Source organism: Pseudopipra pipra, chromosome 9, assembly GCF_036250125.1.
Source record: "Pseudopipra pipra isolate bDixPip1 chromosome 9, bDixPip1.hap1, whole genome shotgun sequence".
Classification (NCBI taxonomy): Eukaryota; Metazoa; Chordata; class Aves; order Passeriformes; family Pipridae; genus Pseudopipra; species Pseudopipra pipra.
The window spans coordinates 25,823,952-25,844,154 of record NC_087557.1 but is presented as its reverse complement, the minus strand read 5'-3'; the positions used below and the strand labels follow the sequence as shown (position 1 = coordinate 25,844,154).

General features: G+C 39.8%; 1 protein-coding gene across 1 annotated transcript; it reads right to left on the bottom strand.

The window, feature by feature from the left end:
- Positions 1-214: 214 nt before the first annotated feature.
- STIL (STIL centriolar assembly protein) lies at positions 215-20,130 on the bottom strand. The gene is made up of 16 exons (XM_064665298.1): positions 19,931-20,130; positions 18,778-18,885; positions 17,308-17,423; positions 17,013-17,200; positions 15,806-16,053; positions 14,906-14,989; positions 14,697-14,783; positions 12,922-13,069; positions 11,683-11,792; positions 10,750-10,864; positions 8,942-9,994; positions 7,479-7,644; positions 6,489-6,714; positions 4,423-4,615; positions 3,547-3,800; positions 215-1,734 (listed from the first exon to the last, which is right to left on the bottom strand). The coding sequence occupies exons 2-16, from the start codon at positions 18,867-18,869 to the stop codon at positions 918-920; spliced, it is 3,897 nt and encodes a 1,298-aa protein (XP_064521368.1). The 5' UTR covers positions 18,870-18,885; positions 19,931-20,130; the 3' UTR covers positions 215-917.
- Between the last annotated feature and the right edge of the window lie 73 nt (positions 20,131-20,203).

Genomic DNA, 20,203 nt, shown 5'->3' with positions numbered 1-20,203 from the left:
GAGCTGTTTCATTAATAGACAGACCATAGTGCTCGATGACAGAACATTTGTATATTAACTCAGAACAAAGTAAATCTAATATTTTTGCTTACCCCGCCACCCAGTATCAGAATTCTTGAGTTCAGGAGCAGGTGAACCAGTGAACTTCCAGATAACCATTCTAACAGTGACTGGGAAGCTGCATGTTTCTTAAATAAAGGCACCATCAGACAACTGAAGACTAATTTTTTTTTTTAATGAAACCTTTGACATTTATAAGCAGTATGTAATCTTAAATAAATAGAAAACATGGAAGGGAGAGAAAAAATTCACAAAAAAAGTTTTTAAAAAGTGCTAGTTTCCCCCAATTTCCTTCAAAGATTTCATGATACAGAAAGTTACATGTGCCATTTTGACTAAATTCAAGATAATTTTATGCAAAGTAAAGCCACAGTTATACTTCCCCCCCCCCCGACACAACCCCCACACAGTAATCCAACCATTTCATCAAATTTCTAGAAATTAGTGCTTTAGCTCTGCCCTGTTCTGCCATACATGGTATCAGTGGCTCACAGTTGGCACAAACATGTAAAAATCAGTGTTTTTAAAAAGTCAACAGAAAAACATTTAAGTAATCACTGTTAAAATTATATTAAGAGTATATCTTGGGCTCAGGTTGATTCAACTTTCATATGCTTTAAAATCACACCTAACTGTAAACAAAAGTGCACATGTGTCAGTGCTGACCTGCACTGCCTCAGCCAGGCACTTAGAGGTGGCTGTCCCTGACCTGGGCTGAAAACTCAGCTCTGCAAAGTTTTACACTGCTGCACCAGAGGGACCTCTTCAAAGACAGCTTAATCCGTGGTTTCCTATAATCTTTTACAGAGAGGTCCCTCTGATTTGTAACAGTGGTTGCCAGCCATCTCGGGGGACGTTCAGAACAACTTTGGCAACTGCCTGAGCTGTTTCACATCAAGAATGGTGCCAACAGAATTTATGCTGTTTGACTGGTTTAACGTTTCAAGGGTTGGAGTACGTAGATTTCCTGGGAACACCTGAGTATCTCTGTCTTTCCTACCAGGTTGTTCAGTGAATTCAATCCTCCCAGGTAGCAATTTGGTTTTTGACTTTAAATCCTTTAAGAACTGAACTGAGTTCTCATCTGCTTGAGCTGCTCTGGGAGGAAAAATTTCATTTGCAATATTTCTTAATACAGGGTTGTTTAATTCTGGTGGAGAAGTCAACTCTCTGCTGTGACCTTTTAGGTGAAGGGGAAGTCTTCCATCAATTCTTTTGGATAATTCAGTCCAGTGGTTGAAGCTGTCCAACACAGCGGCACAGTTTTTGCCTGGCATGCTTTCTCTTTTGACAGTGCCAGAATTGCCATCTGGAACCTGCAGTTCCTCTTCATCTTCACTGCTGTCACTGCCCTGTATCAGCCCATATCGCTTCATGTACTTCTTGGTTGCAAAGGACATATTGTTTGGCGAAATTAAGCTAAGACCTACCATGCTCTTGTCCGCATTTGAATGCAAGATGTCTTGGAAAGAGAAATCTGCAGGAGGATTTTGGCCCGAGTGACTGAGAGACAGTCGAGATAACTGGTTTTCACTGAGATACTTGAGTGCTATAGCGTTTGCTTCCATGCTCAGATCAACAACATTAGGAGTTAAGCCACACATGCTGACATTGGCAAGTGACATATAATTTAATCCAGGCACCACTGCTTCAGGATTTATGCACGCCAAGATGCTGAAATAAAGCATCAAAAAGTTAGTTTAGCATTACAGGGAAAGTATGAGGTTCACAATATAACAATTTTGCTCACTGTAATGATCTGTCGTTCCTCCTGAAGGCCACAGCTCCATCAGGCTGCTCAGCACCCAGACTGTACATTCTGTGTGTACTGAGAAGCAGCTACTCAACCCCACAGTATCCAAACACTGTTAGAGAACAGATGATATTCACTTCTGATTCAATACAAAGTGCCCTCATATGAAGAACTCACCTCTAGCAGGTTTCAGAACTGGTTTTGGTTTTAAAGCAGGTTTTTCCTCAACAGTGAGGTGACATTATGTCTGATCCTCAGACTTTAGATTTTACCATCCAACCCAAATTTTATAACTAGATAGAAGATACAAGCCTAGTGACAGAGACCAAGAACAACTCTTTCTCATTGTGTACCAATTCCAGGATTTTTACAGAAACTCTGACATAGTGTCTCTTTCCAGAAGCCTGAAAGGTTCTAGTTTTTGAAGGCATCCTTCAGTAAGGAAACGTTCATTCAGTCTGTTGCTTGGTACACCAATTTCTTGCATACATTATGTGTTAAAGACTGAAAGGACAAACTCTGGTACACCAGCAGTGGTTATAAAGCAGTACATTCAGTACATGTGTCATATACTAGTTCTCAAACCCAAACCCCTCATGTCAATAGTTAAGAGGCTTCCTATTTAACTGAGCACCAATTCTGAAGTTTGCTTAGGGAGAATAAACTGGCTCAGAACAACAACCACTCATTATGCTGTGGAGTTGCACTGTTGTTTCTTTCTCTTCTGAGCTGTAGACCTTTTCTCGGAATTGTTTATCAGTCATGAAAGAGGCAGAAGGAAGAACTCCACCCCACTCCCCAAGTTTGAAGACAAAAAACCCCAAGAGTTCCAGTTCTATCCTATGGTTCACTCATTAGCACATTAAAGGAACACTGACAGACTCTCCCAGCTGGGGGGGTAGCCCAGAAATTCCAGAAAAACACCCAATAAAATTCAAACAAAAAGGAGAGAAAAGAGTTAGAAACTGTATGACTGGATACAGCTTTTGATACGTGGGTGAAGAGATGATTAATTAGGAGGTGGCTAGATTTTTGTTTACATAACAGCTACATACAGGGATCAAGAAGACAATAAGTATGAAAGTGAAGCTGTACCACGCAATCAGCCTATGCCCAAGCAGCTACAGAAGTAAATTCCTGTGCTAAAACCCCTTCTTCAGAAGTTACTTCCTCTTCTTCCTCTGTTTCAACAAGGCTGTTTCCCTCCCCAGCCTCTGCAGTCTCTCCATTCAAGGCAAAGCACTGACAGTAACAAGCAATTAGGACAGAATCAGTTTTGATTAGATACCAAAGCCATGATAACAATTTCATGTACACTGGTGAAGTGCAAGACAAAGGTTAAGAAGCAATGAGAAAATACACAGCTCTTTAACATTCAGTCTCCCAAATCCAGTGTTTCTCTGGAATACTTTGACATAGCCCAAAGGATTGAAATTACTCAAGTAGCCTCATTATTCTAGGAAATTGCATGCTACTGCATGTACAATACTTCAAGGATCACCAGATGCTCTAGCAGCTAGAACTACTTGTGTTATATTTAAATAGCAGAGCTCTTAAACCTATCTGAAATGCCCATAGCATGAGCCAGTGTTTCATCTTTGCAGGAAATGTAGATCAAGTTGCAACCAAATCCCCAGTGGCAAGGAACACAGTCTCTTCTCTTTACCCATTGAGCCAATCTTCATTTTGAGCTGGATCTACAAATCACTATTCAAAACCCACCAGTGTTTTACCTGGCATTCTCCACTTTGTGTGTATTTTTCTTCATATTGTCAGGCGAGTCCAGTGTCACTCCAAGACTCTTCAGCTGTTTGAGTGTAGCACTAATGACACTCTCTTTATCCACCACTCTTGTGTCAGTCTCTGAAGCCACTTCTGTTGTACCATCAATATCCTGATACTTAGGACCATCATCATTAACAAATACAGATTTTACAGGCAAGTGATCTTGCTCTTCTGAGGACTTTAAGAGGTGGTTTACTTGGCCCTACAGAAAAAGGGAGCGGGGAAGAGAGCACATGACAAAAAATATGACATGCAGGACTTGTCAAAAACCTAAATCCTGGTTTATTCTTATGCAATTTCAAATACAACTTGATGGGTTAATAGCTTATTCTGACAAAGAAGGCAAATTCAGATTCAGTTCAGATGCAATCACTTAAACTCAGAGCAGTGTAGTCAAACACTGGAACATCTTACATTTCAAGCTTTCTGTAAGAGTCTGTTCTGAATTTAAGCACATCATATACTGATATTAGTCAAGATTAAAGTATCTACCCTTTAAGAGACTTGAAGGTAAAATGCTCTGTTATTTTAAAGGCCACTAATTTGGGAAGTTACCGGCTGATATCTTTGAAGTAAGGAATTACTATTTATTAGACAGTAGACAGTACTCCTTGTATGCATGAAAGAGTGAAGTACAAAATAACCACTTAAACCTTTATAAAAAAAAAAAAGAAGAACCACAACTTGGAACTTTCAGTAGAGCACAACATGTGAACTTGAAAACCACACGCAGTTTTCACTGATGCCAATACCACATCATAACTTCAGCAGTGGCTGTTTTGACTGTTGCACTCAGTGCAGAATATAAAATGTGCATGAATTACCAGCAAGTCCTGGTAAAGCCTGTGATCCCCTGAGGGATGCCGAGGCAGCAGCGAGGCGGGTGGCTCCGAGTTCTGCTCACTTGTTACCACCACCTGGTTGCTGGCTCCCTCTGATGGTTCCTTCTGTAAAGACACGCTGACACCTTCTTCCATGGATGAGCGGCGAACAAGTGCTTGGGAGACGTTTCCATTCCTGGAAGAGAACACCAACAGAGCTAGATACTCCTTTGAAACAGAAGAAGCATAATTATCACTGCATCTACCTTATCATTTCATGAACAGAGGAGGATTAAAATCGAGTACTGGAAACAGATCCTTTTGGTTTGTCTGCTGCTTGGAGGCTTTGCTCCTTTCTGCAGTCACTTTCTTTCAAAAGTCATTTGAGGATTGAGGAAACAGTGTAACACTACAAGAGTTTTTCAAAAGATGATTTAAAAGTAGCAATGGCTTCTCTGGACTAGTCAAAACTCAATGACACTCTATGACAACCCTAAGGCAGATGAAAGGAAAGTTATAACAATTTGAGTTCTTCTTATGTTTCAGCATTTGTATGTGCACTTGAAAGCCTTCAGGAAAAAATATCTTCCATATGCTTTGAAACATTTATTCAAAAAGTTGGTTTTACCAAGGTGAGTAACTGATCCTGTGGTAGTTTAAAAACTCCCCAGACACTTACAGGTACACACATACACACTCAGTATCACGAACTGAGAACAAACACCTAGTTGAAATATTTCCCAAAATCAGATGTGAAAGAGGAGCAATAAAGGGTAAAACGGGTAAATACTCTAGAACGAGTTACAACATGATGCTCTGCATCCCCCTCAGCCAGCTGGTGTGTGCATAAACCTTTTGAGACCAGACATATCAATACTACCATCATCCTGACGAGATCCTTAAGCGACCCTCCTCCCCCTTCCTGTTCCTCCTGAGGAGACAAGTGTAAGATAAGGGAATTTCAGAACTCAACTGATCAATTGCCTGTGTTGAAAGAGATAAGATTTAAACCACGTGATAGACCAGATAGTCAATGTAGGTTATCAGCTACTGTTACACTAGCAATTATTCATCATTTCCAAAAAATGTTCCCCTCCTCCTCAAAGAAATCTGGGTGATGCTCTACATTCTTACTAGGATACTTATACTATTTTGCAGGTTTATGAATCCAAGTTGAAGAGAACCTTAAAAGGCATCATCCTAAAATACAACATTCAGAAGACTGATTTGAATCCATCATATTTGTGGTAGCAGTATATGTTTGCAGAGAGTACTTTAATCAAGGACTATGAATGTTTAAGTTATAGTTTAATTACCAACATCTTTCTCAATATGATTATTTTAGAAACCTAATTTAACTGGAAGGGTATTCTCCCTATTTTGGCTTTTTACACTTAGAGAATATTATACCACTAAAAGTGCTAAATTTCTGAGCTATTCCCTATAGAATATATGTAGAAATAGCATCCATTTAGAAAATTAAAGTTATTTTATAACTTCCAAAATCAGTTTGGGATTATTCGTTGCACTATAAATAATCTGAGTTTAAAAATCATTAAACTAACAGCAATGAAGTCAGTATCTGCATTCACTACACACAAAGTAATTAGGTATAAAATCTAGAAAAATTCAGGGAACAGTCACGTAATCATAAACTCTTCATCCCAAGACCCTCAGAACTGGAAGAGTTCTGAATGCTGACAGGGAAAAGCCACTGTAAGAAAACAACTGCCTATAGCAGCATCCCCTTTTTCAGTCAGGATTTAAGGTAAGAAAAGGAATGCTGCCAGCACTGTACATGCTTTTACAAGTTAAAGGCTTTCACCATCAGCTCCTGCTGATAGGTAGGGAAGCTAAACCTGCATGACTGATAAATGCAGACTCTAAAGGCAACTGTGTTTTGGTGAGCTGCACAATTCGATGCACAATTAAAAAAGAAAGAAGGAAAGAACACAACTAAAGTCAGGTGACTATTTATAATTTCCGAGGATAAAAATGTTATGAAAGTAGTAACTTATGAAAGGCAGTTCAGCCTATTATGTGAACACGAGATATTTCTGGTTACTTACTGGGGAATGCTCTGATTAGTTCCTTCTTCCACAAGATGAGTACTCTCTACGAAGCTGGGAATGTCAACCACTCTTAAAGAAGAAGCAATACTTGTATTACTTGCATCTTGTTCAGCACTAATTGAAATGCTTATGTCTTCCTTGGAAATCTCTTCATCCTCTTTTTTCCCCTGGGGTATGGAATTGTCTTGCTTCTCTGAGGCTGTATTCCAAAATAAACTAGCACCTAGGACAAAAATTAAAGATTTACCCATTTAAGAAAGTCACTACTTTCTTCTGAGACGCTTTGGCTTTGTAAAGCCAAAGGAACAATTTTCTCCAATTCACGTTTTTTTTTGCCATTTAAAAAGTGATTTAGGGTTTAAATCAGCTAAGAGTTGCCAAAACATCATTCAAGTCCTAGTTTCTTCCAAAGCATACTTGACAAAAAGAAATTGTCATATTAAATCATTTTAATGCACTGACCTTGAGCCTGTTTGAAAGTTTCCTCCAGACTAACCACAATATTTCCACGGATTTAACAGGAACCAATACATTAATATGTAACTTTACAGATACAGCTGCATAACTTGCCTAAATTAAAGCAAATACAGTCTCCTCTTCATGCATGATTTACAAACAACATTGATAATATATTTATTAGAACCCTATATGGCACAGAAGCTATTACTTTTCGAAACAGTGTATTAATTCAAAAAAGATGTGGATTTTTCTTTCAGTAAGGCACAGTTTTAAATACAAGATCTTTCTAAAGCTATCGGACAAATAATTCTTTCAGTGATGGCAGTCACTGCCATTACAGCCCAAAGACAAAAGTAACTCCAGCCTAAACTTGCAAGTAACACCAAGAGAACTTAGCTGGCTTGTGGATCTAGGTGCACGTTTGCACAGCTTCAGCAGTTCTGCAAAACATTCCCTCCCTGGCCAAATAAATCCCAGAAACACCCAGAAAAAGCGGTGCCAGTCTACTTTAAAAGAACGAAGCGTTACCTGTGCTCACAGCAACGCTCACACTTCTCCTCATGTGCGAACGTGGTGAGGTCTGTGTTTCCATAGAAACGAGGTCCCTTTGCTTCTCGGGCTGCAGAGCATGGATTGCTGCTGCCGGCTCGGGGGAACAAGCCTGGCGAGCCTGTGCTTCCAGTAAGCGTTGGATCTGTAACGGTTATCGGGAAGTTACGATTTGCACAATTACATATAAACTATAACAGGCAAAAGTGAATTACTAAATTGGGTCCCTCTGAGATCTGGATTCAAGTCCAGGCTGCACTGCCAAAGAAGTTCTGATAACCTTCCAGTTCTCAGCAGTGCACACAGCATTAATCAAAACACCAATTTTGATGTTGGCAGAGCTAGCAAAGAAGAGGTTTAAGCACACTGGCAAAGCCAGCACCAAGACAGCTTGAGTAAAGCCTATTTGCACCACACTTGTTGGAAGTATTCCTTGTCCCTTTCATTCATACACAAAGCCTATTACCGACTTACCAGCCAAGCATTTATATGCCAACTGTCCCTATACTAACTTTGTATTAATTACTAAACTAAGCACTTAAATGATAAAATTAAGGTTGCCCAGGCAATCTTCACTCTAGGATTTGCATCCATTCTGTCCACCCATTAGTTTGCAGCTCCAGGGAAAAATAACAGTAAAGGCTGCATTTCTGCAATAAGGAGAGGTGTCTCACATGCACAACCCATGTTTGAGAGCTTGATTTGACATACAGGAAGTATACCAAAAACTTATTTCAGCTGTAGTTTTCTAGTTTAAGTACTGTAAACAACTTTCTGATTTGTATCATTCAGCAGCAGCAGCAAAATTTAAACTCTGGCTCTTCAGCCTCAAATCATACTCTGCAAAATTCAGAGACAGCAATTTAATTAAGGGGCTGATACTTTGAAGAAACTTAACCTGGTAAGGTAACAGAACTCAGTGAGATTCACAAAGTCCACTTTTCCAGCACAGCAACAAAGATCTAACGAATCCTGTCAGTCTGCTGCAGACAACTGAAATCTTCAAAGCAAAAGCTCAGGGAGGTGCAGACTTGCAGGTGGACAAAGCAACAGATGAGAACATTCCGTGCTTCATCTGTATGCTTACAATAATTTCAAAGCCTAAGCAGTAAGTTATTGCTTTCACACAGACAAACATATATGTGACAAGGCATTTATATATTTCGCATCGCAAAAGACTGCTAAAGGGAAACTTTCATGTTATGGTAATATGATAAAATAAACACAAAACTGAATTAGATGTTAGCCAAATAGTTTTCATTTAAGGGACACCAACGAGCAGAGCTCATCAGGACCCCTCTCCATGCCCAGACTGCAGCTGGTATGACAGCCTCCCTTGCTCCAACACAGACAGACAACAGTTAATTTAATTCCTTTGGTAGTGGAACTATCAAATCATAATCACTAAGAGGCCAGAGGAGAAAGCTGCCATTTCCACAAACCTGAGCTTGAAGTAATTTGAGTTGTCTATCTTGCTCTGTAAGAACCCGGTATGCATCTGGAGATAATCCCATCATTCCATTATCTGATCCTGCTTTAGAAGCAGGCGTGTGCAGGCAGGGTGAGTGGGCTGCACAGAACTGTGGACTCGAGGGGCCTGCACTTGACGGCATCCTCGTTCCAGGTGATAAGCTGTTGTCCAGAGAACAGCTCCCTGCTTTCCCATGACAGCTCGGGCTTATAGGGCCGCTTGGGGCATATCCTGGATTGCAGCAAATATTTGGGCAAATGATATTTTGATGGAGCACTGCACATGGCTTCTGTTGAGCCATCTCCAACTGGATCTCCGCTCCATGTTTGGGGTTCATTTTAGCAATTCCTTGCCACGAGTTTACCGGGTTATAGTGGATGGAAGCAGGACACTGACAGCTGCATCCTGGACAGCAAGGTGGCACTTGAACTGGCACCTGAAGGTCTGGTGGGTGTCTGCAGCTCTCTGGTGAGAAAGCAGAGTTGTAGAGGACTGGCTGTGTAACAGCAGGAAGCTGCTTGGAAGAGGATACCGATGTTCTCCTAACCAGAGGCTCTCCCTGTTGTGCGACACTTTCGGGATTTAATACAAGTCTCTCTGATGGCTTTCTGGGGTGGTGCACAGATGTATCTGGGGAAGGCCCACTACAAGGGGTTGAAGGAGAAGACGACCCTGAACTTTTTCTTGATTGAGGACAAGTGTTCTTACAGTGCATCTGCTGCTGTACTAGAGCTTGCTTTCCTCTGGAAGGCATTGAAGCTGGAATTTTCTGGTTTATAGGATTTGGTAATTGCCTCAAAGAGGGATCTCCCATATTAGCAGAAAAGTTCTGCCTGTCTTCAGAGAGCTGGGTGGGGTGACATGTAGATCTCAAGCAGGACTTCTTTTTAATAGGCTGATTTGGCACTGAGGGTAGACTTTTAGCATTTGAAGTCCCCATAGGCTTAGACAATTGTCCTGATTCCACGAAACTCCCATCCAAAATAAGTGACAGTTCTGGCACTGAAGGAAAAATCCTGGTAACCTGAAAGGACAATTACACAAATTTAAGATAATTTTAAAATATTATCTGATCATTACATGCAGAATTTCCTCAAAGAAAATGTTTTAATTTAAAATCAACGTATGACGATCATCAGCTCGAAATCAATTACACATTGAATACATTCCTAAAACACTGGAGAATCCAGATATAGAAAAAGCAGCAAGCTCTCTAGGGTCATTCTTAAGGGAAAAAAATTGCTTTCATGCAGCATAACAGATGTACCAAATGAATGGTCCATGTCATTTCAAAGTATGCATATTCCCCTTCTTGCTATTTTTAGACCCAGGAGGTTGGTACAACAGAACTTATTTAATAATCCACAACTGTTACATCCTTCTAGACCGTACAAGGGCTGTTATTTATTGTATTTGTATACACTTCAGTAAAAAAAGGACAGCAGATCTTTATTTACTTATTCACCCAAAACTACATGAGTTTGCTGTCTCTGTCGTTGCTTCCGACATCACAGCTCTTCCACTGAACAGCAGCAAGATTCCTAAAGTAGAAACTACTATCTCTGTTTCCAAATCCTAGCATATACAGGAATTAAAGTGTCTAGAATACTGGAAAAAAGGCAGGTTAACTAGAGCAGGAGTTAGGCCTCTTAATTTCTTCAATTCTGTTTTCCCCTTCCAGCACTTTGAGACAGAGGCTTTACACTCTCTGGTCCCCTTACAATGAGTTCTGCTGCTCCAACTGTCACATTTGAGATGTCCAGAGCAATTATTACTTACCTGTTGACTCACTGGGTGAGGACTTGGAATTGGTCTGGGGGATAAATCCTCATCTTCTACACCAGAGTCGTGATCGCTTGCTGACAACTTGCTGGGTGAAGAGCCCTGGAGAGGACTAAAACCAAAATAAATCAAAGTAAAAACGTTTGGTTGTCAGATTTGGCAGCAGTAACATGAAATTTCATGTTTTTCACTGTGCCATCTACAGTGCAATATCAGCATCATTTTTCCAAGAAGCAGTTGCTATCCATCTTCTCCCTGGTTAGACAGGGAGTTCACACAGCAAATAGTTTTAAGATCAAACAGTGAAAGTACAAATGCTGCTTCTGGGCAAAGAGATACGAACCCTCCCTCCCCACAGCCTCACATATACACATCTTTTAAGTGACATTCTAACAGCAAAGCACTGATTTATACTAAAGATAGAAAGTGCTACAGTAAAGATTGTAACATTGTTTGAAGGAAAATAAAGGCCACCTCAGTTACAGATAAAAATTTGATGGATAAGCCAGGTTATTAAAATTGCTAAATTTCAACCTATCCAGGTCTTGGAGCTGTGAGAAGTGGGAAGAAAAAAGGAATTTTTACCAACTTAAGTAGATTTCAATTAGAGATTTGCTTCAAAGGACAGATCTCAAAAGCTTAATACAGTGAACTAAGCTTCATCAGTAAGGAAGCCTTTTTAGAAACATTGACTGCATTACAACCACCAGTACCAAGAGCAGAACTCTGAGTAGTTTCTCTCGGAATACAAGTCAACTCAACCATCTCACTTGAAAAAATATTAACTCTAGGAATAATAAAAGCTCATACACAGATTTTAATGCAACAATACGTATACATAGCTAAACTGACACATGGCACAGAAGAGGTCAGAAACCTCATCAAATAAACATTTAATTTTTCCATATAAAAGGCGTCTGAAAGATTTACCTTCTGATTGGAAGTTTCTTGCAAACTCTGCTGAAGAACTCAGTTTCTGCATTTTGGTTTTCTGCACTCAACTCAAATTGGATAGGGGTCTTGTCTGAGGGTTCAACATTCTGGAAAAAAGTGTTCCATATTTGTGAAGCATGAAACATTCAGACTTTCAATCACTGAGGTACCACTCCCAAAGAAACAGTTTTAAGGACGTTTATAGGATTATTTTCTGCTTGTCCTCTACTTTCAAATTTTTCACCACTACAAGGAGGGAGGCAACTTCCCTTCCTGTTTAACGCTGTTCCCCTGCTACTCTGTGAAGTGGTTGGGCTAATTATAGCCATGAGCAGATGCTTCCTTGCTGTAACTGCTCAGACACTCCTCCACAAGCCTTCACCACTATAGGAAACAGCAAATGTTCCTATACTGCTTCACACACCACAGCTGGGCAAGTCCTGGAGGCAACAGAAGTGAATCTCTGTTGAGAGGATGGTCATCTTTAGAAAGCTAAGCTGCACTTAGGCTAAAGGTGGAAGGCAGCCCTGAATAGGGAAATTTAATTGGAAGAACAGGGTAAACACAGCACAGGACACACACTACAGTTGCTGCTTCTTTGCCAGAGCACAGCAGCACTTACTGGGCAGATTAACAATTCAACTTCAGATTCTGAACAAGCCTAGAAAAACATGCAAGGGAATGATATTTCCTAGAATTTCCTCAAACCTTACTAGTTATGTCCCAGAGGCTGTATCATAAAATTCTTTCAAAGAGTTACTTTGCAAAAAGGTAAAATTGTTTGCACTTGATGACTGTAGTGCAACAAGAGACCTGTTGATTAGTGACCACTGAATTCCTTTTTGCATTCAACTTCAAGCAAAGCACAGTCCTCAGCTTTGCTCTCTAGAAAGCATCACCCACAGCAGCTGTTAGATGTGGCCAGTGCACACACAGCACACCAGATTAACAAATGCTACAGGAAGTCTGACTCTCTGCTCATAAAGCCAAAGTCACTGGCAGGAGAGCACAACACAGCACATTTCAAAGACAGATCCTTAATGCTGTTAGAAAAGTGAGCAGTGCTGACTTTGGAAGTCATCTCTCAGTTTGAGGGACAAACTGCATTTACATTAATCACTGGGAAAAGGTAGCTTTATAGAGCTACATCATTTTCAAGCACTGCAGTTCCACTTGGGTCACATTATAAGTCAATTTTTGAAGTACCATGATGCAGTAGGAAACCAAGCCACTTACTTTGAAGAGCTGTACTGTCTCATGGCAAGTTAAGATCTGAAACCCCAGTTCAGCCTGTCCACTGCAAGGAACACACTCATAAAACTCTGGTTCCTTGTGTGTCAATGAATAAAGCACAGTAAGAAACCTCCCAGATTCCGAAAACACCCTAAAATAGAAGAAGAACACGTCATTAAAAAACTTAAACATGAAGAAGGCCCTTAGATTCTCAATACAGGGAGCAAATTTTCACACAGTTTAGCAAACTGGTGAATCACAGCACTTTGAATGGTACTGAGCTATAGATGAAGCAGGTGGATTTATGATTGAAACCACATGCAAGAATCAAGGAAAAGTAGAGAAATTCATGTCCTTTGTAGTTCAAACCTGTATGATCACTTAGGACTTTAAATGACTTCCTGGAAGACTTCAAGAATAGCATAGAAGAAAACATCTGTAAAAATGATACTGTGTTTAATTTTCTTTTAAGAATCTAATTGAAGATGAATTACAGAGACACTTAGTGGTTCAGTTATCCCTAAACGTCAAAAAAATTCTCAGTAGCAAAGAAATTAAAAGAAAAAATTATATTGAAGGGTTTTTTTTCTACAAGCTGAGAACAAGGAGTAACAAGTCAGCATTTAACACAAAAGTTCAAGGATAATGACAATAATGTGTTTCCAGGAAAAGGTAGCACTACTTTCTTTTTATACCACTTGTAAAATGCTTGTTTGTGGAATTTTTTTTGTTTGCTTTTTCTTTAAATAATATATTTCTCTAAAGCAGTAGAAACAGGACGCTTGGAAAACGCATTTACATACAACTTCAAAATTATGCTTACAATTTAAAGAGTTAAAAATGTTTGAGGCAGATTAACCAGTTAGCCTGCAGAGGTTAATTCTGTTTGCATGGTTCATCAAATCTGTCTAATCCAGTTCCATGATGGAATCAGTGAGAGATAATGAGAGTCAAGCATCTAACTTCTCCATCTAATAATCTCATTGGGCTCTTATCTGTATTTGGATGTATTTAAGTTGTTAAGGCAAGGAAGCCTATTCTGTAAGTACACACACATTTGTTCACCAAATGTGGTTTTACTTTATAACTTAAAAACAGGTGTGGTCAAGCAGAAGAAGTGCTTATGCATAGAGCATATTTTAAAGTTTCATTTAACTGAAGTGCAGTTTTAAAACTGTAAACACCTGAACTCCCTCCCAGCTTCCACGTAAATATAAACTGGCAAACATCACAAGTGAAAAGATTTAGAGAATGAGGAATGATTATCTACTAACATCATAATGAAAAAAACCCACCCCAGAATGCAAATACTATAAAAAAACCTGACTATTTAACAGGAAGGCATAACAGGGCAGTATTAGCTGCAAAGCAATATGCTTTAATATGTTGGTCAGGTACAACCAGGGAGAAAGCCTATGTCAAGGAAAATACCCATAAGAAAAGTTCAAAACCAAAACTCCATCACTGTTTAAAGTACTGTTTCCTGCTTGCAGCTTCTTGTTTAAACTAAAATGCAATGACCTTCATATTAATGTTTACCCTCTTCTGTCTTTGAGATATCAGTCCAGCTTTCCAACAATTCAGTCACAGAAAATTCTTGAGGCAGAAGCCAAAACCAGAAAGAACATTTAAAACAGACAGCTCTACCTCTATACAACATACATATCACAGAATTCCCTCAAGTATCTTTGAACAGAGCCCATGCTGCCATGCATTTCTGTGGAATACATTTTCAGGCAGCCAATAGCTTCTGTGTTTTACCTATAAAAGTGACTTGCCTTTCTTGAATTGAAGAACTGAACAAATATCGCAAGCAACAGGCCCAGACTTGAGGACTACAGATATGAGTAACTCCACTCAGCCAACTAGAAGTAAGAAAAAATATCCAGTTAGAGCCAGTTCTGTTACCAAGTTTCCACTGTGCAATCCCTCAGATACATGTCAAATCAATGTGTATTAACATGGACAAACAGAGCACAACACTTACACTCCAACTAATGGCAGAGCGTAAGCCTTGGGATCAGACTCAAGCAGCAAAAGTAATTTCCGTGTTTGGTCCATAGTAAGGTAGCTGAAAGAAAGCAAAAGTTGGGGTTTTTTTTTAGTATTTTGGAAGGCAGTCTTTCAGAAAAAAATCCTGAAGAGGAAAAATACAAGTTTAGAAAATACTGTGAGAAAAGAAGTTTGGGAAAAAAAATAAAATAATCAAAACTGCTCTTATTCCACATTTACAGCAACTCCTCAGCTTTTCATCAAGTCCCCATGTATGAAAGAATGATCAAATATTCTAGTATTTTAGTGAATACTAGAATTAGTATTCACAACAAATCCAGAAGTGCAAGTCATGTTAAATTTGAAGAGTAACTTTCAGAGAGGCACTCAAAGTCTCTCTCCAAATAAAATGACATTCAGTTGCTTCAAATTGTTTCCCTGATCTATCCTTAGCTCATCCTACTAAATTAGTTCCCAGTCAGAATGATGATTCCCCAATACCATCTTAGAAGCACCATTAACAAAAGAAGCTTTGATTTGCATTCATCTGATTTTCATTCCCAGGACAAGCGCTGCTGTTGTTTAAAAAGCTGGATGGTGTTTATATTTATTATGTTATCTCGAGGTGTGTCTCCCCACCCCAGTAGGAAGATCCTTCTACTGAAGCCAAGAGCAAGAACTTCTACTGAACCAGTTAATGTTTTTGCTCCACCCCATTTCCTGTTTCTTGTTCACAACTTTCAGTATTTTTCCAAGACCAGAAGTTATGTTATTTTTATGCCAGCTATTTTACTAAAAAGAAAAGTACAGTTGAGGTTTCTCCTACCTACCTCCTTTAAGAAAGGCAACAAACTGCCAGGCAACTTTGACAGCTTTAGCAATACCCTTTACTCACCCACATTTACAGGTTCCTTGAACTTGTGCAATACTCATAGGGCTGTTCAAATTTCTTGCAAGGGCTGTTGGAATAATTGGGACAGACTTCACAGGGGTGTATTCCAAGGTATTTGCCACAGTAATAGAAGCCCAGCGAAAATTAAAATGTAGATTATCCAGGTTTTCTGTGAAAACAATGTGAGCTCTAATAGTGAGCAGTTTAGAAAGATCCAGTGATTCTTTACTGCACAGACTGTTCTGCAGACCCTAGAAGTAAGGAAAAAAGAAGAGTTAAATACACTTATCTTCCTGTGATTACCATGATGCAAGATGTATTACATTAGGAACTCAAATCATTCATCATAGCTACTATTGCAACAGGTACTATACAAAAAGCCATTAATTCAGGTCTCCAAAGCTCACTGGTCTACCAAATATAATGACTAATGTAGAACACACTTGAAAATTAGTGATGCATACCTTAGCTTTGTTTTATGATGTATTAAAAAACTTAAGGTTATTATATTTTTATATGAGTAACAGACAACTAGAAGGCTCAAGCTGATCTGTCGAAGTTTTCTTACTTGCAATCAGGAAATTTGTAATTTAACATCTGGATGTATAATCATGAGAAAATTTAGATGTGAAGCAAGCTTAATTTGTGCTATAAAATACACACTACAACAACTACAGGGAAAAATTTACAGGACTGGACAGTGAATTTAGTAGACTCTATGTCTACAGCAGAGCACAGAACTGATAGGCACAGTAACTATGGCTACTAACCTACAGAAGGCTTTACATGTTTCTTGTGAGCCACTTCCCTAGCAACACCTTATCAACAACTGCCTAAATACTGCAATTCATTCATGATAGTTTAAAAAAGAAAAAAAAAAAAAGCTGTTTTCTCTTGTTTAAGTAAGTTTGCTGCAATCACTGTTTTGCTGGTTATGGTGGTTAAACCAGCTGAAAAACCTTGGTCAGACAGAAAGATTTTAGTCCAAGATTAAAGACTGTGGGATCCCCAAACACCTGTGATGACTAACTGATTTCAACAGTTTCCAATACACTTTTCAATGACACTCAGGCAGCTCATTTCACATAATTAACTACATAGTCTTGCCTCAACCATAAGCTTGCTGTGTTGGGAATCAAGCCCTGTGCATAGTCCAGCCTCCTGCCTGGAGGAGTTTACTGTTTAAGAGACCCAGCTAAGAGCTGCCAACCTTGAAAGCCGAGCCGATATCTTCAGCACTGTGCACTATAACATTATCTGAAGCAGGCCCCCAGGCACTAACTGTACATGGAATCAGAAAGTCTCCAGGAAGAGATGCAGTCGGAATTTTGCCCGATCCGCCAGCAACTTCCCGACCAGGATCAAAGCGGTCGACTGTCAGCGTTACGCCTTCCCCATCTTTAAAATAAACAAATAAAGTTAAGAGTCCAAAAGCAACAACTCAGGCTACTTAACAGCTTACTCAACCAGCCAGTATTGACTGTCTACCTGATGCTTCAAATTACCTTTGCTTACTGCAAGGGTCCCAAGCAGAAAACAGGAGAGCAATTTCTTTTCATTCTGCTTTGCATGGCGATAGGCAAGGCGTAAGGTTTTCTCCAGCAGAGATAACTTGGGGTTTCTGAGGAGAGACAATAAGCAAGTTTAAGTCACAAACCATCTTAACAAGAATATTTGGCTTGACTAGTCCAGCAAACCAACATCAGAAGGGAAACAATTTTTCCCATGGAGAATAAATAGCAAGGAGAGAGAAGAGCTTTTTTTTTTTCCCATGGAGAATAAGTAACAATGAGAGGGAAAAGCTTTTTCATCTGAAGGGCACTATTGTCACAAAAACTAGAGATGAACACAAGTGAATTATTTTAATAGCACACAGGAAAAGTCAGAAACACTAAAAGCAAAACAGAGAACCTTTAAAAAGTCTCATAAGTTTAAAGAGTAGAATAGGCAAAAAAGCTTAACTATTTCTGAAGAGGCGTTAACTCATTTTAGCTCTATATTTACTGTGGATGCTTAAAGCAGCAGCACACTGGGCCCAGTGACACAGGAATGCAAGTATGGAGAAAGGTCAGGTAATTATAAAACCACTATTTGGTAAAAACTGTAGTGAATTGGAATCTAGGGCAGCAAATACATCAATGTTATTTTAGCTTGAGAGAGCTTATCTGATTTTGGCCTGAAGCTACTGGTTTATGTGAATATGGTGATGGCGCCTCATATCCTACCTGCTCAAGATTAAATGAAGTGCCTCCATAAAAGTAATTTATTTTAAACTTTGTTAAAATGTTGAGGTTTTAATATTAACTCAAAGAAGACTGTGTGGCAAATTCAAGTGGAGGCCCCTTACGTAAGGGCTACCCACCACAAATATCCACATACTTGCTCTAATAACTACAGCAAGATTTTTGTAGCACCTACAGAAAAATCACCCATATAAGTAATAATCATTAAATTTTACCCTCCATTTGTTTTTCAAGTCAGATTTGGAATATCCTGCTCTAGAAATTCCAAAGTGCTTCAGATTTGCCCCTAGACCAATTCTAAGCAAACAATAAGAACCAAAACATAGGAACTTTTAATATTTTAATCCAGATTACTGAAGCAAGTCAGATGTTTAGTTGTAAGTTTTACCTGAGACACACCATCTGCATCCCATTTGTAAAAAAACCCATGTTTTTCTCTGTATATATTTAGAGACAAGGAAAAACGTGTTGAAGAAAGCTACAAACATGCAGTTACTTGAGAAAACTGAAAGCAACTAAGTTACTTTAGACTGAGAGTCCTCCAACCCCACTTGACTGTGCTACCCCACGGAAAGGGAAACTCAAATCTTTCCAACAAAAATCCCTATATGCTTATAACATAAGTCCTTGTGCCTTGTCATACAACAGCATTAAAAACTCAAAAGGAGGCTTTGAATCACACAATTCATAATTTATTTTAACTTTCAACTTCACAAAGAGGGTTGTTGATACCTGTAGTAGGTAACATGAGCGCCAATGACGTCGCCCATGGGGACTGGGTCCCAAAGTGCACATTTGGACAGAGGGAAACTGAAAGGGACCATCCTTTCAGGAACAAATCTGGGAAGAAGATCACAGAGATTAAAAATGGACAAAGGTACATCATTATTTTATTATGTTTAAAAGAAGGAACAGAAGTGTGACACAGTAAAAACAAGAAATAGGATACGTAAGCTGTTGGTATTTTTTTTTTGTTTCAAGTCCAGCTCAACAAAGCAGAAAGTTTGTCCTATGAAGTTGTCAGAGTTACAAAGTCAACACAAAACTTTTATTTTCCGCCTGACAGTTTCTTCATGCAGATGAGAAGTCAAAATACAAGTTTGCAGATAAAGCCCAAGAAAAAGCTGCTCTGGATAGTTTATAGAAGAAGAGAGTTATCAGTAATTAGGAACTCCCATAGCACACAGAGAAGCTTGATTTAGCAATTTAACATGAGTGCAGCCTCCCAAAACCGTATTTTAGTCACTTTATTTAAAGCAAGCACACAATCCACTTAAGCTTTGAAGGCCTCTGAAATAAAGCTTTGGGTTAACTCAAATAATATAGTGCAAAACTTGCCATCAGACTTCAAAGAGCCCTGAAGAAATTAGTATGTAACTACGCTAAATTATTTACACGAGCAGATTTTTTTTGAGTTTTGTAAACCAACTATATCAAGTAAAATACAAAACAACTGACAGCCCACATCACTTGGCAAATGCCTCAACACCTTTTAACAAATAAGCGAGAAGTTTATTTTGTAGTTATTTGAAGCGCGAAACTTTGCCAAGAAAAGGTGCTTCCTTTGCGTTTCCTCACGCTGCCAGGAAAGGACTTTATTTTTAAGGCAGTCCTTTAAGGAACTCATCCACCTCTCATGTTTCTAGCGGGACTTAAGTGATTCCCGTTATAAGTCAAAAATAAAACAAGTCAAATAAGCCAAGCCAAACCAAAACAACCTCCAAATTTAAGTTTGCAAAAGGGGAGACTCCTTTAAGGCCCCGGTTTCCACTAGTTGTTGGCAAGCACGAAGCAGAACCCCTCCCTCCCGTAGCTCTTTATACCCAGAGGGGCACTCGCAGAGGGGCCGGGGCCGATGCGGGCTCGCCCGGCGCAGAGCGGGTACCTCAGATCCAGGTCGCGCCGAATGGGGGGTCGGAGCAAGGCTGCAGCTCTGCCCGCCCTCCTCCTCCTGTGCCCGCTGCAGCCCGCGGGGCAGCGGCGGGGCCCTGCGGGAGGAGAAGGGCCGGTGACACCGTCCCCGCAGAGCCCGGTGAAGAAATCCCAACCGCACCGCGGTCCCGCCGGTCCCGTCCGCTCCGGCGCCTTCTGCGGCCTCCGCCCGCCCCCCGCTCCCCGCGGACCAATCGGAGCGCGCGACCCGCCCCCTCCACCCGCT